Below are 27,932 nucleotides of genomic sequence, written 5' to 3'. Positions count from 1 at the left end.
GTGTGGTAAGTGTTGGACTTTGTTGAATTTACTAAGTGGCAGCATACATTTAAAAAAAAGTTAGCAAGGCAAAGATTATAAGATCTCTTTATTTGCTGTATGCATGCATCAAGTAAAACACAGGGTGATGAAGGGCTGTGGTGAAACATTCACAAGGCAAAATGGCTGTTGTACTTGTTATCTGAATGTGAGATTCTGCAAGCAGGAAATGTGAAGTGTCTCCTTGCTTGGCTCCGCTGGCAAAGGTTCAAACAGGTGCAGATAGTCGTACTATGCAAAGTGTGCCTGTTGCCAAATTTTGCAAAGTAGCATGGAGCAGGTTGATAATGTTGGTGAGTCTGTAAATAAGTTTAAGTGACTTGAACGATGAGTATGGGCAAGAAATGCATATAATAATCCGTGGTCCTTCTTCTAAAGGCCAAACATTTCTTGGGAGGCATATGTGATGTATAGGAAGCCATCTTCGTCATGGAACTCTGCGTAAACATCAGCCAGGGTCTTGGACAGGTTGGCCATACTTCTGTTGTTGACGAGCAGGTAGAATGATTGGCAGGCACTGATTTGCAGTCTGTTTCTGGGGGAAGAAAACAATTTTTGTTTCTAGTGACACATGCTTTCTTGTGAAATAGTACAGAGTCCAAGATAAAAGAAATTCTAGTAGCATATGCATGGTTTGCTCAAAATTGGACAGCTTTAGAAAATGTGCTGTATGAACTGGACTTAAATTGTGCTGTACTAGGCATTTTCTCTTACATCGATAGAAAACAACTACAAAATCAGGCCTATATAAAGCGGTGATTTTAAAAAAAATTAGCTGAGCTCGTTAAGCTCACTACACTAACCTGTCCTTAGCAGCAGCGGAGCAGAATGTGTTCAGTGGGTTGACCTGCAGCACCTGGCTGTATTGAACAGCAGTGAAGAGTGAAACTAGTGAACAAGTGTTTGCATTACTTTATATTAGTATTATGCTCTTTCCCACCTTTACATTTCCAAATGTAAAAGAAGCTAAGTAGAAGATACAACATACCAAACAATACTCATTTCGTTAAGCTGTATTTGAAGGCTGCGTTTGCTTTGAAGTCCACTTATCCACAGTGATGCGGAGCCACTGACACATGCAACTGGATTTAACATGTTTGTTCTTGCAATTTATTCATTTTTGCACTTAAACATTGTCGCAGAGGTAAGGTTAAAGGAAACAAGTGCTTGCATACTGCAGAATTTAGATTTCTTTTTGTTCTGAGCTACAAGAGCAGTTGAGGTTCAGTAGCGAATGCATAATGAAGCGAACTAATCTTTGACAGGTGTTGCTGTGCTCCTCTGAGCAGGCTAGCATGGCTCTTGCACCGCTGGCCCACTCGTTGCTGATAGAGCAACTGGTACAGTGCAGAAACAGACGAAGGACTGACAGGCACAAGCACTTGTGGTTGTCTGTTTTATTGGTCCGTTCCTCCGCAGTAGTCACTTCAATATGGATTACCAACTAACCCGCTCTTTTATGTCATTGGTAAACATTCCACATTTGCATCTCTGCATCCGTGCTTAGTGTCTCACCGTAGCAGGCCACTAAAACTCGGCTAAAATGCTCTGTGAACATGGGAGTTTCTAGTTTCGGCACTGTTAACCATCTATCTCAGACTCATGCTTGAGTCACTTCTAGCTATACTTGCAGTAGCCAGCAACAGTATCAGCCTGCAGCACGTGTGACATCGCCAATGCAGTATCTAAAACATAAGCAGAGTTGCCTGCCTGTTGATCAACAGAAAGCTTACATGTGCTTTGACTTGTTATCATAAGCACTTGCCAGATGTTCAAATGCTCACGAAGCTTCTGACACACTCAATTATCACCACATATAAAACATGTTCATGGTCATGCATAAAACAGTCAGTAGTACATGCTACCTTTGGTTTGCAGATGACATTCTTCTATTCAGCAACACTACAGACGAGTTACAACAAATGATTGAGGACCTTAACAGAGAGTGTAAGAGTAGGGCTGAAGGTTAATATGCAGAAGAGAAAGATAATGATCAAAATCCGTGCAAGGGAACAAGAGTTCAGAATTGTCAGTCAGCCTCTTGAGTCTGTGAAGGAGTATGTTTACCTAGGTCAATTAAGCACAGGGAACCCTGATCATGAGAAGGAAATTCACAGAAGAATAAAAATTGGTTGGAGCGCATGAGGCAGGCATTGTCAGCTCCTGACTGGAAGCCTGCCATTATCATTGAAAAGGAAGATGTATAATCAGCGCATTTTACCGGTGCTGACATGTTGGGCAGAGACTTGGAGACTGACAGAGAAGCTTGAGAAGAAGTTAAAGGCTGCGCAAAGAGCGATGGAACGAAGAATGCTAGGCATAACATTAAGAAACAGAAAGAGAGCAGTTCCGATTAGAGAGCAAACGGGCATAGACGATATTCTAATCGACATTAAGAGAAAAAAATGGAGCTAGGCAGGTCATGTAATGCGCAGGCTAGATAACCATTGGACCACTATGGTTACAGAATGGGTGCCAAACTAAGGGAAGTGCAGTCAAGGACGGCAGAAGACTAGGTGGGGCGATGAAATTAGGAAATTCACAGGCGCTAGTTGGAATCGGTTGGCGCAGGACAGAAGTAATTGGAGATCGTAAGGAGAGGCCCTCGTCCTGCAGTGGACATAAAAATAAGTTGCTGCTGCTGACGGTGATGAGTATATGCTATCGTACCTTCATTTGTGTTGTCCCTTCCTTTCTTCTCTGCTAAAAGTGGTGCAATACAACTATGAATGTGCACCGACTAGCCATATTTATTGCATTTCTGAACACATTATGTAGTATTTGTTCCTAAGTTGCTGTGTGCGCGTGCATGCATGTGTGTGGAGCTGGCTGTTAGTTTTACGTGTTACACCAGTGCACAAAAGTTCTCTCACCCCACTCCACACAGTTCATCAGCAGGCCTTGTTTCGTGTGCATTGGTTTCATTTGGGTGTTTTAAGGTCTCCATGGTACACCTGGTTTATGAAGAACAGCCCTGCAATGTATTTATCACCTGCAGTCCAAACTGCCGTAGTGTCTTAGTGGCTACGGCGTGTGCTGCTAAGCACGAGGTCACGGGTTTGATTCTTGTCTGCAGCGGCTGCACTTTGATACGGACAAAATGCAAGAACGCTTGTGTGCCACGCATTGAAGTACCTGAGGTGATCAGAGTTAACTCAGTTTTTGCCATTATGACATGGCTCATGATCAGGTTGTGGCTTTGGCACTTGAAACCCCTGAACTTATTCTTTTTATTTAAATACCTCTAGTCCTGGAATTATGCTCCATCATAGACCATGCTCCAAAACTTTTGCTACGCAGCTGTTCTTCCATTTAACCCCCTCCCTATTGGAATTCAGGTTTCGTAGCTGAATTCAAAACCCTTGACCTAGCATTCAGAAGCACATTTGTCATCTTCTGAGCTACCATCACAGGTACACACTAGAAATCTGGGAACTCTTGAACAATGCAGTATGTCTGCAACTGAGCTGTACTGAACTGCAACTGAACATTTGTACAGTGTTGACATTGTGCAGTGGAGCTTACCTCACGATGGACACGAACTGGGACATGGTAAGCTCCTCAGGAACCAGGAACTTTGTCTTGTCTAGAAGTGGAAGGTTCCTTTCTTTGCCATAGCGTTCCACAATCACCTGCACAGAATACCATGCCATGGTTTACAAATAGTCTCTTCAGACGACTCGAATGGGTTTCGAAACTGCAGTGGGCAAAGAAATGCACTCTGCAGTCTTGCCAATTTTCGCAAGAATATTCTTGTGCTTAGTTTCTTGATACTAAGCTACATCGAGGTTATGCTGATTATGTTGTTGATGCCAGTTGTTACAGCCAAACGTTGTGTAGCGTGCAACACAAGAAAGCCTTCATTGTAACCAACATTCGTTATAAGTGCTTGTTTGTTACACGTAGATACTGGTCTGAAACATTTTAGAATTTCGTTTTTGCATAGTGAACAAAAAAATATGTTTTGCATTTGGGTCGTCTGAGGTAAATTGCTCAGAATGTTGGTGCTAGCCTAGGACACTAATCTTTTGAACCCGCACTGTTATCTTACCTTATTCGCCCTTCATAGCCCACCCACTGTGCACAGAATGTGTATATTCCAAGAATGTACTATAAAGAAAACTAATATCAACCAGTAATGAAAATACATGCCTGCTGGTGACAGAAATCTTAATGATAGGATGGGAGGTTAGCCAAGCAAAAGGTTTAGCATATATATTACTGCCACTTTAAAATATAAGAAGAAATCAAAAGACAAGAGAAGAGAGAAAATAACGCACATGCATCCACTCGTAAAAAAACTCTAAGGGGCAGCGGTGAGGACCATGAAATGAACAAAGTGGACAAGTGGAGCTTTATGACACTGTCGGTTAACAAAATGTTATCCATCTCTGTCCCTTTGGCTGCACCAGAAGGACGGATAACATTTTGTTCATTAGGTTATTTGTTAGTATTTAGCATTGTCATCATCTTCAAAAAATGTGGTAAACATACTACTAATAATAAATGGTAGTGTACAACTTACCGGTATCTTAGATGGGAACCGTTGCCTGATGCCAGCAACTTCCTCTCTCCTTGACCCTGTAAAAGCAAAAATAAGTGAAAATTTTATTGCCAGAAATAAGCTATTCATCATTCTAGTTCAAGGCTTGGTCACATGTATTGTCATTTCAGAATGTCACACCTTCATGCAATAGCTACAGCTCTTGCTTTCAAAGCATGCACGAGGTTTGTGGGTGCGGAGTTCTCAACCTAACATTAGCAATTCGATGCACCGCACGAGCATGATTCCCAACATGGTGTTTCAATGAAGAGTTAAGAAATGCTTGATTACAATACAGTCGAAGCAAATAAGTGATTCATTTGATAGCACACTAGTTAATGTTGGTCCCATATCCTTCTACTTTACTTTAAGTTAGCACTTTGTTTTTTGCCAAGGCGGACCAACTAAGCCCAGCTGCACATAGCATTATAGTCGTTAGAGCAGCCCATGTGATGAGTCCAGGTGAATTGCTTGGAACAAATTTTGTAACAAGGACCAGTCTTGATATAACCGCCAGTAAAGTTGAAGGTAGAATGCATTGTATTGCCACTAACTTTTTTAACAAAATGCATAACTGGAACATTCCAGTGCATTTTCTGGCACACTTAGAGACGTGTATCGCAAGACTGGTGTCATCCTCAGAATTAGCTTCAAGCGGATATGCTTTGAAGATTCACTGGCTACAAATCAATTCACAAATTTCGACAATTGTCACAAAGAAATTACCTTAAAAGTTGATTAGTGAAAATTTGGTAACTTGTTAGTGATGGATTTTGAGTTTTTGTGCGAATAATGTCTGGCTCTTAGAGTAATTGCGAGCTAAATGAGAATTGCACTGCATGCCACAGGCAATTAAAATTCTGGTAACTCTAAAACGAAGTATAGTGTGTGTTTTAGCAAAGGCAATCTCTGATTTAGAAAAAAAAAAAGATAGCAGGATTCATGGTAAAATGAAATTTTTCTGTGCAAGCTTCACAGCAGTGGTAGACAACAAATTAATGCGATAGTTACCAATGAAATTGGCAGAATTTCATTAATTACCTTTTTATGATAACGTCACGGGAACATGTCGTTTTGCTGAATTGTCATCATCATCATCAGCCTGGTTACGCCCACTGCAGGGCAAAGGCCTCTCCCATATTTCTCCAACAACCCCGGTCATGTACTAATTGTGGCCATGCCGTCCCTGCAAACTTCTTAATCTCATCCGCCCACCTAACTTTCTGTCGCCCCCTGCTACGCTTCCCTTCCCTTGGAATCCAGTCCGTAACCCTTAATGACCATCGGTTATCTTCCCTCCTCATTACATGTCCTGCCCATGCCCATTTCTTTTCGCTATACATTTCGCTATAGAAACCCTGCATCTTGCTGCAGTTTCGAGAAGTACAGCCTCCCGCATTTTCGACCATGTCTCACGGACGTCGACCACACGCTACATCAACGCCTTACTAGGGTGGTAATCTGCGAGACTGGCGGTACAGTAAGCGTAGGCGCACGAAGCACTCTCCAGTGCGAGCGTCGATCGCCACAGATAGCAACGTCGCGAAACGTCTGCTTCGGAAGGAATATGTGTCGTCTGGAAGGAAACATTGTGGCATATGCAACACTGGGAGAGTGATGTGTGCGCCTGCGCTTACTCTACTGCCGGTGTCTGCAGTCGGTGCTTGCGCGATGCAGTTAAATATGTTGCAAACTCGTCAAATGTGCCTAAAGATGCATTGCCGTTACAGCTAACAATTTTTCGTACTGTACTCATCCAAGGCACGCAACCTTATCACTGCAGAAGTACCTAAGTGCATTCCCGCTCACGCCCGCCGTCTGGTTTACCTGTGGAAGAGCGCGTACATAGCAACACGGGGACATGTTTATGAACGTTGCGATAACGTGTGGCCAGTAGACGAGACTATCTATATATACATGCACTCTAACGCAGCTTGTTTTGCTGGCGGGAACAATTCAGCCGACAAGCGGCGGCATTCTTTTCGAACGTTTTTTTCTTTATTGGCTCCTTCGGTTCGGGTGCTCGAAAGCATATCCGATTACAGCCCGAGCTTTTCCGCCCTCACCTCGAGCTTGCATTATTCATTGCATGTTAAACTGTACGCATCTCAGCGAGCCGGCCAAAATTTGAGCGCATTGGGTACGGTCGAAAGACTGTTTCATTTTTTTCTTAAACGTTGCAGTTGAACTTTTGTTTTGTTTGTTTGTTCGCCCTCTACTTGCTGCTCTAATACTCTTATGCACCCACTAATGATAGGAGGTCCCCCTGGCAGTTTCTCACTCTGGGACCTCCTGATGCTGTATATAATATGTAAGCCCGTTTCTTGTACATGCAATAAAAATAAACAATAAACTTGAACTATGAACTATGCAGCAGCCTGTAAGCACTAACGGGTGACGAAAAGAAGTGTGCTCTGCGTGGTTGATGTTCGAGGCATGTAAATATGCTTTCGCTTTCGTATGTGCGCCTCGGCGGTCATGCCGAGATAGCTTCTGCAGGCGTTCGCGAGTTCGTGCTATTCTTACCGCGCGAGTGAAATTAAGGGCACAATGCAACGGCGACGTCCTCGATGCACCATTGGGTGCCAGAGCGTGCAGAGCAACGAGTCCACAGCATGGCGCATACGTGGTTTCGGAATGTGTCGTAGCAGACGACACAGAGGTAGCCTCTCACTCCTTGACGTCACTCAAGCCAAATTGGTGGTCGCCATCGCTGCGAGGGGCTTGGAGGCAGCGATTTCAAATTGAATTTTTGGGTTAACGTGTGCATTGAGAGCCCAATGTTTTTCTGTGCGTAAACATATTGGCCCCTCTACTTACAATGATAAACTGAAAATCACTCGCCGTGGTGGCTTATTGGCTATGGTATTGCGCTACTAAGCACATGTCGCGGGATAAAATTCCGGCCGCGGTGGCCGAATTGCGATGAGGGCGAAATGGCAAGAACGCCCGTGTACCGTGCATTAGGTGCACATTAAAGAACCCCAGATGGTCAAATTTAATCCGGAGTCCTCTATTACGACATACTTCATAGTAAGATCGTGGTTTTGGCACGTAAAACCGCAGAACTAAAACCTCAGTGAGAAAGCAACACACGACACTCGGGCGCAGTGCGTGTGTTGTTTTAACCTTTGAGATGGCGATTGATGATGAGCTTGTTTACGTGCTGGTGGGTTGTCTTCAATGGTAATTAAACCTTTATTGTTCCCCCAGAGAGAGAGAGAAAAAAAAAAGAAACCAATTTGGAAGAACTTCATGAGTTTGTCATATGCCGGACGCTGGCACTACGCACGTAAATGTTAAGTGGGAGGGTCAGGACATCGAAGGGTCTCCCTTTGGATCCGGGCATGGACCCGATAGCTATATCGTTAAATCGAAAACACCAAAAAGGCTCATGTGAATAGCATAATGTTTATTCATAAGAGAGAGAGAAAAAAAAAACGAAGAAGACAAGAGGGAGAGATACTTGTGTGCTCATTTATCGCAGACAGCGTAGTTTTTGAGCGTACCTCCAACCTTGTGCTCTTCGTTGCTTCGAGGTTTTAGACACGTTGTAGGCTTTATGAATGTGTGTCGGGGAATCGGAAGGATTGAAGTCATAGCACATAGAATCAGAAGCACTTTTATTTAACCGAAAATTTTGTAAAATTTCGTTGAATCGAGATTTGTGTAGTGACAAAAGCACGACAGAGAATGAACTAGAGATCCGCTGGACTCGTACACCACTCCATGAGACGCGTAAACATCAATTGTTACCGTCGTATCCAACTTAACAAAAAAAAGGAAGCGCACGGCTGACGAGTGGGCATCGAGTGAAATGCAGCAAGGATTGCTGCAATCCTGAAGGTATTGTCTTCCTTGGGGCTGTTATCACCGCTCAAACTATTCTAGGCAAACAACACATGTCTGATGCTTATAGGAAGGTTGCTGCTCAGCGGAGATACGTCGGAGGAAAACCTTGCTTGTGCGTTTCTTGTGCACTGGCCGACGGTGCCGAACACCACCTACCCTATAGCCTCGGGACCAGTGCGGTCGCTATCCGTTGCATTTCCGTCACACGTACGATGCGACAGCTCGAACGGACGAGCAACGGTGCCTGTGATGGTGCTGTACCTTGTTTCGTGCATAGCAGGTAACGCTGCGGAAGCTACGCAAGCCGTGCATCGATAGATTTTCTCATGCCGTGCACTTTGCAGCGCGGTTCTTGATTTGCAACGTTTCATGTTATATACCTCACAGACTCCAGAAGGAGTATGGCGTGAGGGGGTGCGGTACAGATAACAATTGTGGAGTAAAAACGTTTCTTGTTACATAAATATGAACAGAAAGAGAATCAAATAATAAACAAAGAACGCGAAATAAATAAAGATAGAGAGGAAGGCAAACTAACAGTTGTTAGCTTTTCAGTATACAATAAAGCAATCTTGGAACAAATGCTTACATAAATACACAGCAATGAAGTTAAGAGCAACAAAACTAAAACAGATACTTGTTTTTAGCTATGCAATAGCCAAATATTGCACTGATTTTTTTGTCTGAAGGTTAATGAGTCGTTCATATCAGCGACGTTATCAGGAAGACCATTCCACAGCGCAATCGCACGTGGCAAAGCTGAGCAGTTGAATGCATTGGTGTGACCGAAGATGCGTTGGAAACTGAGATGATTATGCAGACGTCTAGATGTGCGGGAGGGACGAACGAGTGGTAAGGTAGGTGGGCGTACATTATGCATGATTTTGTGCAGAAGACAAAGTAATGCTATATTCCTGCGTGATTCCAAAGATGAAAGCGACAACGACAACTTGATGTTAGTTACGCTCGAAAATGGGCTATAATCTCTGGCAATGAAACGTGCAGCGCGGTTTTAGATCGACTCGACGAGATGGATTAGATATGCCTGATGAGGTGACCATATAGAAGCCGCGAATTTGAGCTGGGGTTGCACTAATGTTTGGTAGGCTATCTTTCTGGTGACCTACAAAATAACTGCGTCGTATAGCCTGGCAAGGGAACAAGAGTTCAAGATCGCCAGTCAGCCTCTATAGAGTCTGTGAAGGAGTGCGTTTACCTAGGTCAGTTACTCACAGGAAATTCCTGGTCATGAGAAGGAAATTTACCGAAGAATAAGAATGGGCCGGAGTGCATACGGCAGACATTGCCAGACCCTGACTGGAAGCTTACCACTACCATTAAAAAGAAAGGTGTACAATCACTGCATTCTGCCGTTGCTAACATATGGAGCAGAAACTTGGAGACTGATGAAGAAGCTCGGGAACAAGTTAAGGATCGCACAAAGAGCGATGGAACGAAGAATGTTAGCCATTTAACGGTAAGAGACGGGAAGAGAGCGGTGTGGATCAGAGAGCAAACGGGGATAGTCGATATTCTAATTGACATTAAGAGAAAAGAATTGTGGCTGGGCGGAGGTTTATGTTAAACCACACAATACTTGCGCATATTTCTGCTTATAGTAGCCGCCATATTTAGCTCGCGGCGCAAGTGATGCGATGTGGCGTAACGCTGTGGCTGGTGGACGCAGAAACGTGATGCTCCGCGCGCGCGGTGGTGACTAGGTTTAGATCTATTACGCCTTTCATGTAATAAATACGTAATGCGTTACGACGTAGAAGGAAGAGACTTAATTTACTTCTAAATACACGACGCGTAACCTAATATCTTTATATCGTACGCGCTACCTTTTTGGTCGGGGATGCTAACAGTGGGAGGCCTCTCTAGCATTGTAGCCTCCTCTGTGTGAAACGGGACCTTTAGCTTGTCCATATAAACGTATAACAGTAGGGCTGGTAGAGACATCTTGTGACGCTTTGTGCAATGACAAATCATTAGAAATGTCTGTTACACGGGCGTTTATCGTCGAAGGAAAATGAAAGGACGGACTGCATGTTGAGGATTACGCCTTTGTTGACACTCTACGCCGAAAGGTTCCGAACAGTGTTGTTTACGACTGCAATAATAGCAGTCTTTTCTGTTTATATCTTGCGCTACAAGATGGCATTACCGACGCAGCTGTTCTCGTAAACGTGTCAGGTAACCCGGTATTCCGTAAACTGCAACACGTTTTACGGGCGCACTTAGCGTATACGCGGAATCGCGTGGCTTGCACGTGAGTTCGATATATTATTGCAGGGACCGCAGTGAACACCTGCGTGCATGCATGACATCCAATCGGAGCACACGAAACCGACAGATGCAATTATTATTTCGAGAATATAGGGCATTTCCGCTTGCGTCACACAGCCTCAGATACAGCATGTGCGAACAACGTCGCACGCCTCGAATGATTTGTATACCTGCTGCTGCCACATGTTGGCCGAGGAACTTAATCGCGGAAACCGCACCCCGTCAACGCGTTGCTTCGACTGATACGTGCAGCTGGTCACAAAAAGCTTCCAGCGAATTCTGGGTACACACTCTCAAATTTTCAATCTGTAGCATATATATTTCTAAACGGTGATCCCTTAAATTTGGCGCGCCATACCTTAACAGAGCAGGAATTCACACTTTTGATGGAATCCGTGTCCAGTAAACTGTTGGGCCCGGCAGTACGAGTCCATTAATTGTGTGAAGGAATGCAGTATTAGTTCCCGTAGGTGCATTTTGAATATTCGGTAGTAATAGAAACGCCGTGGGACACTTAATTTTGAATAACCACTCTAAGGCACGGCTTTATGCCGGCTGTTTTCGTAACAAAACGTGGGCCATTTTGTCACTCATCATGCAGCTTGACGTCATGTCTGTCGTTGACGTGAGTCGCCACGATATATGGTGGCTGCCACCATAGCCACGCTACTGAAGACTGGGTGCTTATGTTTCCAGCGTTCGCCTTTCGATATGGTGGACAAATTTATCGCCCTGTTTAACAAGGCAAATAGTTTTATAACTTCGCGAACAAACGACCACAGAGAGAGAGAGAGAGAGAGCACACAAGGAGAGGCGCGGCGCAGCCTCGTGCGCCTGTCCTTGTGTGCTCTCTCTCTCTCTCTCTCTCTCTCTGTGGTCGTTTGTTTGCGCAGTTATAAAACTGTTTGCTAACATGCACCAACTCGCCCAATAAGAAGTTATTCTAAGCTACGTTTAACAAGGCGTTTGGCCATGGCTACTCCACAGATGTGACCATGTGACGCCGCGTGCATGTGACCCGGAATAAACCGAAAAAAAAAACAACAACATAGACGTGAAAGAAAATCTGCGCACCGATTTGTCGCCACAGTTCCGTTTCTTCTACGGCTTTTGCGGAATCGTACATTTTTCGTCCGGTGCCGCAGCAGACGGCGCAAATATTACCGAACACTCAAATAATCCGCCCAGTCGTGGTACTGAGCAACATACACCGGCCGGTGCCACTTTTGTACGAAATTTGTGCGCGAACGAGCCAGCAGCCTAGCTGGAAGTAATGTCTTGAAACACTCGCTACAAGAGGCCTCCGCTAACCAAGATCGTAACCATAAGAATGCATCGATCCGTGCACCGCGTGTCCCTCCGTATCAGAGCGTCGTCTGCTATACCTCTTACATAGGTATTTTATACATTAATGCGAGGCATTACACATGGTATATTGAGCTCTCGTGAATGAAGAAATCGCATCGAAGTTTACTTCGCTTCATGCATGCCACCACCTTGCTGTGTCGTACACGCGAGACCACACAGCTCGTAATCATTGGAATGGTGCCGGCTGTTGCACGCTGGTCTAGACGCCTGACCTTGGCGCGCGAAGGACACCTTTAGGGATAAAACCAGCATCTATGCACGTTTTCGAGACGGATGGCGGATATATGATATGGATATAGGGTAAAGGCAAGTCTTGCACCTAAAGAGTACTAAATCGAGCTGTTTGGTTCAAAGCCAACGTTCTGAAACGACGCATACGAGGCCGCGACCGACAGACAGTAGAGAGCATAAAAGGCGTGTCATATATATATATATATATATATATATATATATATATCGCCAGCGTCGTATCCTTTTTCCTTTTTTCGTCTGCGCTGTTTCGGGATATCCTGTGCCCTAAACGGCTGACTATACTGTAGTACTAGATAAACCAAGTTACCCAGGCTTCTTTGCTCCTTGAAGCTCCGCGCAGCTTCCGCAGCCGACATGTGGCCGTGATGTGTACCACCGCTGGTAGGACACACGTGCAGGTCAATCACTCGCGTTGTCTCCACTTGGTCGCTCGAGACGAGGGTACAAACGCGGGAAGCGCGCGTGCATTATACCATGCACGTGCGAATGCTGCGTTTGCCACGGGAAGACCGTGCACCGTCTGCTCCGCTCGTGGCAGATGCGTGGGCGCTTTGTCGCTAGGTGTAACACCACAAGGCACACGCCGCGCCCCTTGTGCCTCGATTGGCTGGAATCTATGGAGGCCAACGCTCGCCCGCTTGCTGCTGCAGTTTTTGTATCTAATCGGCGCGTCGCCGATTCGCCTCTAATCACATCCGCGCCTCGCTCTCGGCGAAGTGTTACTGTGCTGCGTTCATTGTTCAGAGCAAGGCTCGGAGTTCTGCTTGGCGCTGGAATGTTCGTTGGCAGTTTCTCGACGGAAGTTAGCCGACAGAAGTTAGCCGTGGCCGGCGTCTGCTCATTGTGGGGAACAAACGGTGGTGTTTAGGGTGGGGCAATATTATACATGTATATCTATCAGTACTTCCTGTCTAATCTCTTAAGTGTTTCTACACCGGGCTGATAAAGCCGCACTCATTAGCCGCGATTCAGTGGCGGTTCGTCATTGCACGCGGTCTAATTACACCCGGATGACGCTCGTAACGAGCTTTGAAGTTACCGCGGCGGCGTTTGTTTGCTCGGGGAAATGAACTTTCGATCAAAGACTATGACACACTATGTAAATGACGTCTTGTTCAAGGAAACGACAATTCAACTTGAATCGCTGTTATATACCATGTCAGCGCTTTGTGCGGCGATATGCTAATCACGGCCTCCGCGATCCATGGGGCGCCGTCCGATCCCGAAGGCCATGCTCTCCTGGCTTTCCTTCGTGGTGGCGTCGACAGTATGCGCATGGCGTCGACAGTGGGTCAGCACGCATGGGAAGGTTGCCTAATAGCTTTAAGTAGCGAACAAGATAAGTTTATGTACGCGGTGAACTTTTATCTTTCGCGTATGGCCGCGAACGTTCTGCAGCTTTCCTCAATATTCCTCCCAGGGAGCTGCGTACTGCACGATACAGCAGCGACAAAGTCACTGCGCTGGCGCCTTGTTTGATTTTCGTAGATTGCCCGTGTCGTCATTTCGGCAGCTTCCCTTTCACATGCTCGAATGGCACAATAACCAGCCCCTGACTACGCGCTGGGTCATAAGAGGAGAGCTGGCGTGACATTCGCGACGGGCAAGCTTCGGAGAGCCCTAAACAATTTACTGTTTAGGGTGCTGGCAGTTTTTCTACAAGCTTGTCTAGATTTCGTTTGCCGTGAGATGGACGTGACGTGACGTAGAATGCTGTGACGTGGCGCAATATAATGACGTTTTGACACTCGCCCCGGCTCGCTCGGTCGCCTGCTCGGAAAGTGCTCGCGTTAGGTGGGGGTTATTTAAAGTGACACTAAGGAGAAACACATTTATCAGTCTAGACTGATAAACTGTTCCTTAAGAACTTTTATTTTGGTTAATCTCGCAGTAATACTTGATTAGCAAAATAAAGAAATAAAATTTTCGTTTTTGAATTTCGCGCCGAAACCCCACGCCGATACGTCAGTGTGACGTCATGGATTGCAAATTATATTTGCGTAATTGGGTCGGTGCGACTAGGTAAGTATTCCTGAAGCTTGCCAAGTTCATTCGTCGCTTCCTTTGGAATGCAATGTATAGGTTGCATCTTCCCCGATAAAAAAAACATTAGGCCTGAGCTACGGCGCCGTCGGATCCCATGACGTCACGGCGAGATTTGTGCGGGAATTTGAAAGCCGTGTCGCAACCCGTCTTTCGCTTTTGCGTCTTTCCTGTCAAAAGAAAGCACGATGTATACGCATAGGGTGGCGCATTGTGGAGTGAAAACGCTGATCTTAAAGGCTATGCTTTTAGGAGGATCGACATTTGTGCGAGTTGGTACTGTTTGAACATCTTGAAGGGGCAGCACAACATGGCTATGCTTTTGCTGGTTGAATGCGGCAGAAGCGATTTCGGAAGCCGGAAACACGTAAGCGCGTCGGGTTTAGGACACCATCTATTGCAGCACTCGGGATGTTTGTCACACTGCTAACGGTCAGATATGGCAGTGCGGTACCCTGTCGGAAAGTCAGCGTATATTTGTAATTTTAGGAGAGTCTATATGTATATATAGCAACTCTTGCGCTGACTTCAGGTCGCTTTATTTTCGCAGGATGAATGGTTCGTCCCCCAGTAGCTTCTCCTGTCTGGCGTGTTTTATCGTGGGATGGAATCCGGCGTGCATCCACGCGCACTGCGTGTTTCCCCGGTCGACTCATTCTGGTTATCGAGAATAATAAGTGGTTCGAGATAAGACGCAAATTTTATTGCGATAGCAGTTATATGGATACTCCAAGCGCGTTTCTGCCGTCGCCGTCGCCGTGATGTTCCATATAAAGTCCGAACACAATAGCATCATCGCCGCACTCCGTGTGCGAGTGAAAGCTTGAGAGAGTCAGCCGACGATTGCGACTCAATCGCACGCGCGAGGCAGGAAGGCGGAACGCGCGCCGTCTTCTGTCGCGCGCGAGGCACGAGAGGGGGGGGGGGGGCTGAGGCGAGGGGGCTGTCCTACTCCGGCAGCTGCTGCTTACCGCGCGGAAGCCGTATCTTGCAAGCCCTCTGCGACGTGGATCAAGTGCTCGCCCGCGTGGGCCTCATCTTCAAAGCGATCTGCGATGTGGACAAAGTACGCCGCGGAGGGCCGGTAGCTTCGTATACGCTTTGCTTTCGACGTTGATATAATGTTCGCGTTGCGGCGAGACAACCCGAAAGTCAATTCGCTCGCTGCTGCTGCCATTCTTACTCCAGCAGCGGCCGTGCTGCAGCGTTTTGACAGCGAGTTTCCGCGGTCATCGAACGAGATGTGGTCATGCTTGCCTGTGCGCGCGTGACACCGTGCTTGATAATGTAGTTAGTAAGCGAATGTTTGCGAGGTTATACGACCAATAAAACTAATATGCTTACTTCGTTTAGCTGTCTACAAATTTGCTATCGTAATCGATGCTTCGCTTTTCGGGCGATACTGCGACTTTTTTTTACTATAAGCTTCACACAACGGCGGACATCAGAATTTTGCATCGTAATCGCCAGTGCAATAACTAACTGATCACCACTTTCTGACTAATAATCTTTACATTACAGAGTTTAGGATACACGTTGCAGAATTAGTCAGTACTGAAATCCTACTAATTTGGGAGAAATTTCGCCTATGCCTTGCACTGGTTTAGAGAAATACGGACTCGAAATGCGCAGCGAAGTGCACTAGCGTAATTCCAGTTAACGCGTTCGACAGCGCGGGAAAATGCACTACTGAAAAATATTAGAGTTTTAGATTAGGGGGACGCAAGCGTTTGGGGCCCCAAACGCTTACGTCCCCCTAATCTGAAGCTCTCCATTAACTACAACAACTGTGCATTTCACGGCTCATTTTGAACCGACAGCGATTAGTTCGCCATCTGTCGAGTTAAAAGCGGAACGTTTGTAATCTCCCGCTCTCTGCCCCGTGTGTATTTCACGTTATCAGTGACAGATGGCGTCGCTGCTTGGGGAAAAAAAAGGGGGGACGAACTTGCAGGCGCTAACCGCCCATGTCACAAGGGATGTTCATATCATTAATATATCATGCAGAAAGAAAAAAAAAAAGCAGCGCTCGCCTTCAAATTGCAGCATGATACAGCCGCTTTTCATACTTTGATCAGTCCTATGAATGTCAGTAAGCCCTGCCGTGGTGCTTGGCGACTCTTGTAGCTGCTACGTGCCGTGTGACATCCCAATCAGTTTTCTTTATGCTTTATTTCTACCTAGCGTGAGATAACCAAATAATCAAAATCTACGCGGCGGTTACAAGGATATATAAACGGTGGTTACTATCATTCAACAGTGCGAATAGCCGTTCACTTTATATTTGGAAAATGTGATTCAACTGAATGCAGTGTTGCTAAATAACATAGCAAGTGCCCGTCCAGTGGTACGGCAGTAGTATCATAATTCATGACTGTTATCATTATTGCAGAACGTATAACTTTAGCCTGACACGGTAGCATGGCGACCTCCTTTTAAAAGACTTCTCACCAGGGTGGCGGTGTGGGCCTGTTGGTCAGGCGCATTGAATTGGGTTGATGTGTGGCGCAACTACTCACTACATTTTGGTATTGCAAACAGACGCGCAATTCGTAGATCACGCGCTGATGATCGTGTCTACAAAGTATCAAGCACGACGCGAGAACGTCTCAAATTTCAAATGAAAGTCCCTCCGCACGCACAAACGCCTCTACGCCAAATGACACCTGGCCAGACGCACTGCCTTCGACGTCACCGCTTACGGCACGTGACTTCAGTAAATCACCCAACGTAGAACGCTCGAAACTGCCACATGTCAAGCCACTATAGAAATGCGCCACAAGGAAGAGGAGAAATGGAAAGGAAGCGGGGCTTGTGACGCATGCGTGACGCGGTGTCTCGGCTCCGGTGTGGCAGAAGGCAGGGAAGGAACGCAAGGCGGATTGAGGAACGTCGTATGCTGGCAGCACGGCGACGGGACATTTACCTTTACCTTATCTTCTCTAGATTAATGAAGCTGTTCGAAGAACGTTCGTGATCAAACACTTTAAAACTGCCTCTGTGTAACCAACGTTTACAATTGAACCTGCAGGGTGACGTCTGCTTTTAGTAGCAAATAGGGCATAGGGGCCTTCGCCACTGCCTCCGTGACCTTTCATCGAACTGACAATCTCGGTGGCCGCGCTGTAGCTATAAAGTGTGGCGATGTGCGTCCCAACTACGCGTCCTCAGCATACGACTACGGGCCCCTGACCGCAGGCTAGGCCAGGCTGTTCTTTTCCTATTTTCCATACGCAGCCGCTTATCGCGTTCGCCCATGTTCCATTTCGTGCTTCGATGCGCAGTGGAGCGGTTCGTGCGGAGGAGGAAAAGGCGGATACGATGCGGCGGGGCGAAAGATTATCGAAGGCGCTCACAAACGTATCAGCGGCAAACATGTGTAGGTTGTGTACGCGGTGGATAAGGAAGGAACTCTTTTCTCTAAGCACACCTCAGAGTGTGCCAACGCGTGCCGAGTAACAAGGCCTGCGCGCATTGATTGCAGCCAATCCCTCTTTGGTCTCTCTCTGGGCGACGCTTGGCATGGGCGCCTATGTATAGGCTCTACGAGATAAAGCAGAGACAGAATGTTAGACTATACGGTACGGCAGCGCGTAAGGTGCATTCGATTCGCCTGCGTTATCTGAACTATGTCTCAAGGTGCTGCACTCACCTGTTCGCTTAACCAGCTCAACAACATGGCGGCATGTGCACGTAGCCATTCGTTTCATACAGCGCAGTCTTCGTGCGGGCCACGTTCACAGAATTCCCTGCACTCGTCAGACAAGCAGTGCAGAGCTTGTGCACGAGGTGCCATGCCGGTTTTTAACGAGCAAGAACTGTAACTGAACTGGCGGGAACTATATAGTTCACGAAGTGCAAGGCGAATCGAATTGTTGTTTAAGTAGCTCACATGCACTATAATAGGCGACTGTTCCTCGCCACCCCTATTCAAATGGGATGCCAGTAGCCATCATCATCATCAACACTGGCACAATGAGGATGCAGCGTTAGGAGGCTTTCAGCACGGCGGTTTTCAGAGAGGTACGCAGAGTGCGCTTGACTGCAAACTAGGCGAAGCGAAGTGAAACGCATAATCCACGCTCTGCTCAATCGGCTCGGTGGCAGCGCATGTCAGCATTGTGAGACGCCTGGCAGATACTAGAACGATGTTCATTCTACCCAGAAGAAGTTGCCTTGCGTTCTGCATCGCACCAAGATGTCGCAGCTGTGTAGTTATAGAACACTTTCCAAGGAGTTTAATATCACTGTCAATGCTTGGCTCCTAAGGCTAAACTGCCAATTTTCTTGTAGTCCATTCTATTTGCGCCGCCTGTCATGATTAGTCGATTGGGTTTGACGTCCAAACACGACACATGGGCTATAAGAGAGTGTGCGATGATTCTCAGCTGAGCTAGTTGGTTTAAGCATTACCTTAATTCAGCTGAAACGTATTTCATCCGCGCTGAAGGCTGTGGATGTTTTACTTGGTATTCAGGTGAGGTCTCCGGACCCGCATGATAGGCTTGGCAGCGCAGCATATTACTCGCCTGATATTATGTAGGGTTTATGCACACGCGTTATCCTCGTAGCGACTGAGCAGTGTAGAAATAATCTACAAAATCTCAAAACTCATCTCTACAAAAAAAAAAAAAATGGTAGTTTATAATTTATCTACACGCTCCTTGAAAATAGGGGGAGGGGGTTACACAGAGGAGTATGTTTTTGGTAGTTAAAACAAACGGCAACTTCTGCGTCATCTCATAGCAATGGCTAAAGATTTAGTAAATGTTCTGCGTTTTTATCTTCACCGGAAGTTTGTTTAGTGGTCCTTGCATGTGTTTTCTCCTGTTTGCGTCTCTGACCGTGTCGAGATTCTTATCGCTCGCTCCAGTCACGTCACTCATTCATTCGCGTCCCGCTGTACGGCTTACGCACGCGCCACTTACGCAACACAACATGGACATGCGGAGCAGACGGCACAAAGTCCTGCGTGTCGTCTGCTTCCCCTTTCCTCTCCTGTGTTTTTTCCCTCGTATTTCTGAACACACGCAAACGTATGCGCATCCAGAAGTTGACTGTTCGGAAACGCCTGGCGGCCAAACACTGTGAGTTCGTTGTCCATTCGAAACCTTTGCCCTCGCAGACCACCGGACTTTGGTCCTGCATTTCCGGCTCATTGTTTTGAGCAGCGCGCTCGTAACGCTCGCTCGTGCTTTGGTGGCGAACTTATCAGCTGTCGCTCCGCTGCTGGTCAGCTTGCGTGGTCTCCATTCACTCTGGAGATGTTCTTTCTTTCTTTCTTTTTTTCCCCCTCTTGGTTTCTCTTTCTTGCAGGCCCGCGGGCTGTCATAGTACTCGCGTTATCGGCGGTACGAAAAAACTGCCTGCAGCTAGTCTGGTCTCGTCGACTCTCTTATCAAGAGGGAAGGGGGCGGGTGCGCCAGAAACGCGCGCTTATTTTTCTCATCGTCTTACTTCCTGTGATAGCTGTTATGGTAATCGAAGGGTTTTTGCAGTTCAGTGGGAGTGTTTTTGTCGCGAAGCAACTATGTTCCGTCAGCGGTTAACAGCTGCGGCTGACCGGGAAGCCTGGTACGACGACAAAATTTCGCGTGCACGTACGCGTTCTGCCTTTACTTTGTATGCACCAGTATGAGCACAACAACGACAACAACAACACGTCTCTAGAAAATAATTTACAGCCATTCCACTCTGTGAAGCTGGATGACCAGCGGCGCTGTATTTAACTATAAATAAAATAAATCAAAATATAACACAGATACGCACGTTGTTATGTTTATTTGTATTTAAGTGTATCTCGTGACCACAGTAATTACGGCTTTATGGTCGCTGTCATAGACGCCATATGATGACACTGGAGATGTTCTTATAGCGAACGCTAGGTCTATGCACGACCGATGACGCTTCGTGGAGGCATTGGTCTTGGTGCAACATTGAAGGCGGAACCTTTCCGAGAAAAACGCCAAGAACCACTTTTCGTCGGGGCGATACATATCGACGTTAAGCTCACACACAGTGACGATGGGATTGGGGTCCACCGGGAGGACCCACCCAAATGCGTCGATCATACTTTGGCGTTCCCGGATGAACGTCTACGGTGGCGACAACGATTCCGTCCGCAGTCTGTACTGCGTATGCGTCGGCAGATACCACGTCGGGAAGGCATAGGGAGCAATGGCTGCGCTGTCGTTGTTTACGTATCAGGGTGTCTACCAACCGGGAAAACCGGGAAAACCGGGAATTCTCAGGGATTTTGAGTAGTCTGGAAAAAGTCAGGGAAAACTCAGGGAATTTGGGTCTCTATCAGGGAAAATCAGCGGCAATTTTATTGAAAGGGTCGAAAGTCGCGGTAATGCTGGCTCGAGCAACAGACAGGAGACGTAATGAATCGTCTTTGACGCCCGGTCGTCGGCTAGAGGAGTTGCCAGTGTGCAGTCAACGACCGACTTTCCGGATTCCCGATAATTTGGACGGCTTCGCGGCACCGCCACGTACCCCATAGAGTCAACGTATCAGGACGTGTGAAATTTCGGACGCAAGAACTCTTCGCCGTCCGATTTTCCGGACGTTTTGCCATGACCGCATGTCCGAAACGGCAATAATCAAAGGCACCACCGCTGCCGTTTTGATTACTTCGCCACCTCGAACTGGCACTCTCGCACGCAGATCCGCTGGCAGCCGTTGCCACCACTGCGGCAACGTTAGGCCTAGCTGCTTCGACGTTCGCTATGAAGCTTCTTGCCGTTGGGTGCCAAGTTTTTTTATTGAAAGATTAGCTGCTGTCAGCAATGGCGCGGACTCCGCATTTGTGGTCCTCGCGATTGGCTTAGAAACTTAGAAAACACGATGCGTTGCATAATGCCGGTTCCCGAAAGTCAGCTTCGCCTCTCCACAGAAATGTTACATGGTGAAGCATACGCAAAAGTATTGCAGTGAAGCATAACAAGCGTGGGAAGGGGCTATTGCCACGGAAAACAGTATGTATTCCTTAATTATACACACGTGCACCCGGTATTTCCTGTCACAGTACGAGCGCCGATATGCCTAATATGTGTACCGACCGGCCTTCAGAACGTTTTCGAACGTGCCTGTGGCGGTTTGAGTTCTAAGGGCAGTAAATGACACGCATTTATTTTTTTTCCAACTGGCCGATTTTTCGAACGTTTTCGCGACCCCTAGGGAGTTCTAAAAATCGGCCGTGGACTGTGCAACTGACCAAGATGCTTCAAATGGTCCTTGGGGCGAACGAGTGGCAAAAGGAGGACAAGAACAGAAATGATGTACGCATTGAGGAATAAACGGAAAAGGAAGCTTGCTGCCACCGTTTTGAAGGAGCTTGAGCTCAAAAAACAAAGTTTTTGCTGATGCCGAGATGCAGGTGTCCCTCATCCAAACCAAAATAAACTCCTTAAAGCAGTGAAACGCAACACTCGGGCGTCGTGCACGGGCTCAGAGTATGTCAGGACAGTTGAGGTTTACTTAGGAGCGGTTGAGAGAGAATCTCAATTGTGACAGAGTTAGAGCCTCATACCACTGAGCTTGCTATCAGTTGATAGAAATAGCTCATATTCGAATATATTTGCTTCTATGTGCATCTCCCTTTTATTTGTATTTGGGAATGTCCGACTTCATTTGCAATTTTTTTCGAAGACACTTTATTTGCTCTGCATTTTACTAACCCCTGCGTTCTATTCTCTTTTTGAATAACATAAACACTACTCGTTAGTGTTCAAATTGGATTAAGTCGTTTTTCAATTTTTTTCATGTGCTTACTCGAGAGTGACAGCATCAGGCGATATGGTTTCAGCCCGTCTTGACATAAAACATAGTTCTGCATCACTCAGGGAAATGTGCAAAGGCACTCAGGGAAAACCTGGAAAACTCAGGGAATTCGGAAATGTCAACTTGGTAGACACCCTGCGTATACGCATCAACCATCATCCATCACTGGTTTTAACACACCTGGCCTCAAGCGCAGCTGGGACACATACGCTGATACGATTTCGCCTTGTGCTATCTTAGCTCTACAGACGCCGCCATCGTTTTTGCCTACGCACATCACGAAAAACGCTGGAAACTAGCCTAAGACAGCTCCGCTGTAAAATAAGATGACACAAATTGCTGACTGCGCCCGAGTGTTTCGCGCCGTTCGCGTCGCGTAATTCATAATGACAACCGAGACATTAATTTTAGGAGGTCATGTGCGGGGGCGAGGATTTATGACGTCACCGATGATGCATCATGTTCGCCTTTTATGCGGGTATTCTTTGATCTAAGCGCCATTTTATGCAAGAACATTGGACAGCACACTGTGTAAAGCACGAACGTTTAACAGCGTGACAGAAGCGCCTTTACGCGCAGTATATTTCCACACCTACCAGCCCACCCGGTTACGCAACTAAGCAATGGATGGCAGGCTGAGTTTTCGATTACCCCTCCGAATGCATCAGGGGAAACATCTTTACTGGCAAACGTTCGTCTAACTCCGCCATGGCGCTGAGAAAACTGTCTGACGAGGAGCTAGTGCAGCAATTCCGTAACGTCGTCACGCGTCTTTCGTTCTCGCGTTCTTTTTGGCTAGTCAGGCTTGTGCTGCCGGCGAGCGACGTATTCTCAACTCCAGGAATACGTTCTTATCTGTATCAGTCCAGTAATTTACTCGCCGCATTTAGTGTACCCATAAAGACAACTGGGCTGCTTGCGCCCGTTTACCCATGCATATAGCACAATGCGCTTACCCGCTTGTGGAGCCTTGGCTGGTGTCTCCCCGAAGGGCTTGCGAGATAGGCTATGGTATCCAGAGTCGTGTAGTTCGTTCGGCGACAGAAAGTTGGAGTACACCCATGGGCTCCAGCCTGTTCCATTTGTTGTTGGTTTTTCGCATCACAGGGAGGAAACAAGAGGAACAGCTATAGGTGGAACCGCAGGCACAGACACTTGCAAGTAATTTATTATTTTTCCGTTTTATATGTGTCCCGACCATTATCTAAATATGTTGGATAGGCTGAACTAAACTGAATTGTACGATGACAGTCATGAGCTCCATCATCATCCATCTACATACATACATACGTACGTACGTACATGCATACATACATACATACATACATACATACATACATACATACATACATGCATGCATGCATGCATACATACATACATACATACATACATACATACATACATACATACATACATACATACATACATACATACATACATACATACATACATACATACATGGGTAGAGGATTACAATTTTCAAAACAATCATTGTGTCATCATCATAATCCTATTCTTATGTCCACTGCAGGACCTGCAGTGGACATCGGTCGACACAGCGGTCGAAATCAAATAAGCACTCTTGAAATGAGCGAAAACTTTTTCACGAAAGCTGACGGGAAGAACATGCTTAAACCACTTCCATACAGCTGTGCATGCGTCTGACTTTATATCCTGGATTGATATTTTTAAAAATTCGCTTACAAATAAATTTTTAAAGAGAATCGAAGCCAATAGGCATTGTAATATATAACTGGTCGCACGCCCATAATGCGAAGTTTGCTTTCAGAGGAACCCGAATGGACTTTCATTTTGTAGCGTTCTCCCAAAAGACAGGTGGATGAGTTTCGCTTTTATGAAAACTCCTTGCACTTTTCAGATTTCTGGAGAACTCGTTTGGCTGACCACGTGACCCCGAGCTCGCTTTTTGCACTCTACAGGGCGATCGCGGATACATAGAGCCGGCTATCCAAAAGTAACAGAAAAAGTAAAGATTAGATCATTACAAAAAGCATAGACAATAGCACGGTGCACTTCTCACGGAAATGCACAGAATGGCATGGCGTTTTGTTAATAAAAAGTTATTGCAAAAGCAGTTGTATTTGCCACAAACAGGTGTCACTCCAGTTACTGTCAGTACTTTGTACAGTTGTATACCACAGTGGCACAAAGCGTTACTAAGTTACTTGTCCATGACAAATGTGCCTAGTCAGGCAGTGAAACATTTTTCATTACTGAAACATATGTATTTCTGACTGTTTCCGTTGGAACCGCGTCTTGCTACAATCTACACTGATCGAATTATTTATTATGCGCATTTTTTTGTTGCTTTTAGATGCGTTGTGTGCATACTGTGCATACGCTGTGTATACTTCTTTAGCAGCCAGGGTGGAGCGTTTGGTTTACAGCTTTCTCCCACTTAGCTTTCTAGAGCTCGGAGCGTTAAGGTCTCATCCTCTAGAGTTGGGTTTTTGGGATAGCAGGCGGTTCGGTAGCCACATTTCCGGAATGTTTACAGCTAACAACAACTGCATGCAACAACAGCATCATCGTCATCGACAACGCCCGCCGTTGTGGCGTAGTGGTTTTCGCCTTATGTTGCTAAGCCCGAGGGCGCAGGGTCGAATCCCGGCCGCGGCGGTCGCATTTCGATGGGGGCTGAAATGCAAGAACGCCCATTCACCGTGCACCGGATGCAAGTTATAAGAACATCAGGTGCTCACAATTAATACCGAGTCCCCCACTATGGTGTGCCTCGTAATCCTGTTGTGGCTTTGATACGTAAAACCCCGGAATTTTAATTAATCATCATAACAACAACACAGCCTCGGAAATAAATACGAAAAAGGCAGGGAAGTTAATTAGACGCAGGCCAGCTTGTTACCTTTCACCAAGGAGTGCTCTCCAATGAGAATGATGGAATCTAAAATTTAAAAAAAAAGAAGGGAAGGAAAGAGCTGTGCGCGTACTATCGGCGTCAAATGAAAGTTGAACATCGGAGCGCGTGGCCCAAGCATGAGTGAAGATATAGTGTGCGCCGTCCAGTCATTCACCATTGACAGGCGCGCACATCCGATTTGGCCGCACTACGCGATCCCCCTCTAGTGAGATAATTTCGCTTCTGTCCTGGTTCTTACGTTTGAAAGGGAGGATATAAAAAATAAAAACGAAGCTAAAATTTTGCAGTTTACGGCGAGTCTTGTCGCACAGATCGCCGAAGCTACAAGTGCTGTCAGCGCGAATAGCAGTGCGCGTGGTGCAGTTTGCACCGTCATCGCCCGCACCGCGCGGGCGAATCTACCTTGCGATGACGGTGCGCGGTGCGGGCGATGACGGGGCAAAATGCACCACGCGCACCGCTATTCGCGCTGACAGCACTTGTGGCTTCGGCGATCTGTGCGACAAGACTCGCCGTAAACTGCAATATTTTAGCTTCGTTTTTATTTTTATATCCTCCCTTTCAAATGTAAGAACCAGGGCAGAAGCGAGATTATCTCACTAGAGGGGGATCGCACAGTGCGGCCAAATCGGATGTGCGCGCTTGTCAATGGTGATGACTGGACGGCGCGCACTATATCTTCATTTATGCTTGGGCCACGCGCTCCGATGTTCAACTTTCATTTGACGCCGATAGTACGTCAAGATCTCAACGTGCCCTGCAAGAGCTGACTTCAGATGTTCCGCCGGCCAAACGAGCGATTCAACGAGCGCGCCGGTTTGAATGCATTTCGCACGGTGGCGCTCTCGGCGCGCAAGCCTATACACACGCCGGCAGCGCCCTGCGCACCTGCGCAGAGCTGCGCTCACCTGTGTAGAACTTGACGTTCCGTTCGTGCCTGACGCCTGCCGTCTTGAATGGCCGGCAGCCGGGTGCCAACAGCGCGTCTGCGATAGCCGCCTCGAGGCGTCGATAGTGGCCGGCCATCGTGCTCGGGCGTGTCGTCTGCTCCGAGCGCGCGCCACCGCCGGCCACTCCTCCCGTGGACTGCGGCCCCCTTGGATTCGGCCCGGCTGGGACCGGCAGTTGGGCGTGCAGGCGTGTTGCAAGACAGCGGTGAAACCTGCGCACCGGTCGTGTCACGTCGCCACGCAGATTGTTATCCGTGGGATTGACGTGAAATGGAAAAGCCACGAGCGAGAGACTGGACCGGTTTTGAAGTTTATGCCATACTGTTGACAGTAAAATACATAAAACATAAAAAATTACCAGATCCGTAATATTTACTGATTCCCTGAGTGCACTACAAATAATATACTCTATACGAAAAAATAAAAATAAACATCGTGTAATGCAAGAAGTCTTAGTAGAACGTGCAAAACATAAATGCTAAAGTGTACTGTGTTCCATGCCGATCCATATACGTATATACGGAAACGACAAGCCCTAACTACACGTCAGTGTGACGTCACGAATTTCGAACTTTTCTTTTTTTTCTTTTTCTTTCTTTTCTTTTTCGTGCTTGGGTAGTTGTGGTGCGACGTTCATGAAACTTGCCAGGTTCAGCATTTGCCTCCTTGAGAATAATACAACGTTGTTTACAACGTTGACGCCGTCTGCTCTAGCAGACGGCGTCAAAACCCATGACGTCACGGCGAACGTCGCGATAGCGAGTCCATTCAATTCGCCTGCTCTTTTCGAACTATATTTCACGAAGCGCCACCACTTCGCTATTTCGTTTTACCATTTCAAAATGGCAGCGTCTGCAGGTCGCCATTCATTTCACTCGGCAGGCCTCTTGCAGGACGGGTTCACAGCGTTCCCCTGCCCCCGTTAGAGGCGGTGCAGCGTTCGTGCGGGAGATGCCCTGGTTTCGCACGAGCAAGGATTGGCACTGAACTGGCGGGAACTAGTTCTCTAGTGCTGGGTGGAATCAAATGGACCCAGCGTACGTCGTCGCTCGTCTTTTGTTTTAGCGTCTTTTCTAGCTTATCGGGCCTCGTCTGAGGGTAGGGTGGCTTTTCTGGCTCCCTGATGGTAGGGCGCATCTTCTTGCTTATCAGGCCTTGTTTGACGGTAGAGTGGCTTTTGTGTGTGTGTGTGTGTGTGTGTGTGTGTGTGTGTGTGTGTGTGTGTGTGTGTGTGTGTGTGTGTGTGTGTGTGTGTGTGTGTGTGTGTGTGTGTGTGTGTGTGTGTGTGTGTGTGTGTGTGTGTGTGTGTGTGTGTGTGTTTGTTTGTTTTCTAAGAGGGTGATTTACTAATACAGCTAAAGTTTCTTTTTTTCTTTAGCGTCTCTTTAAATGTCAAGAGAAAGAACTGAAGTTGATCAGCTCATGTAAGGCGTAGAGCAGCCAACCGGTGGTCTATCAGAGTAACAAAATGTGCGCCAAAAGAAGAGAAACGCATTCAAAGGCGGCAGATCGAGATAGGTGGTGCAGTTCGATTAGCACCCACCGTGGTTGCTTTGTGGCTATGTGTTGGGCTGCTGAGCACTAGGTCGCGGGATCGAATCCCGGCAGCGGCGGCCGCATTTAAATTGGGCTAAATGCGAAAATACCCGTGTCGTCAGACTTATGGTCATGTTAAAGAACCCGAGGTGGTCAAAATTTCCGGAGTCCCCCACTACGGCGTACCTCATAATGAGATCTTGGTTTTGGCACGTAAAACCCCATAGTTTAATTAATTTTTGAGCTGGATTAGCAAATTTGCAGGCCTACAGATGGAGGCAACTGTCGTAGTACAGGGGTGCTAGTGTGAGGTCGCTGCATGAAATAGCATTTCGTCCTGCACGGAACATATAATAGTGGCTACAATCGCGGTGAA

The 27,932-nt window shown here is 46.8% G+C and overlaps 1 protein-coding gene across 1 annotated transcript; it reads right to left on the bottom strand.

Moving 5' to 3' along the window:
• Positions 1-68: 68 nt before the first annotated feature.
• Positions 69-26,367, bottom strand: LOC135904444 (microtubule-associated proteins 1A/1B light chain 3A-like). Its single transcript, XM_065435252.2, has 5 exons — positions 25,979-26,367; positions 23,128-23,244; positions 4,565-4,620; positions 3,565-3,671; positions 69-574 (listed from the first exon to the last, which is right to left on the bottom strand). The coding sequence occupies exons 1-5, from the start codon at positions 26,094-26,096 to the stop codon at positions 412-414; spliced, it is 561 nt and encodes a 186-aa protein (XP_065291324.1). The 5' UTR covers positions 26,097-26,367; the 3' UTR covers positions 69-411.
• Between the last annotated feature and the right edge of the window lie 1,565 nt (positions 26,368-27,932).

This window comes from Dermacentor albipictus, chromosome 7 (assembly GCF_038994185.2).
Source record: "Dermacentor albipictus isolate Rhodes 1998 colony chromosome 7, USDA_Dalb.pri_finalv2, whole genome shotgun sequence".
Classification (NCBI taxonomy): domain Eukaryota; kingdom Metazoa; phylum Arthropoda; class Arachnida; order Ixodida; family Ixodidae; genus Dermacentor; species Dermacentor albipictus.
Note: the sequence above shows the minus strand (reverse complement) of the source record. Positions and strands in the feature narration are given on the sequence as shown.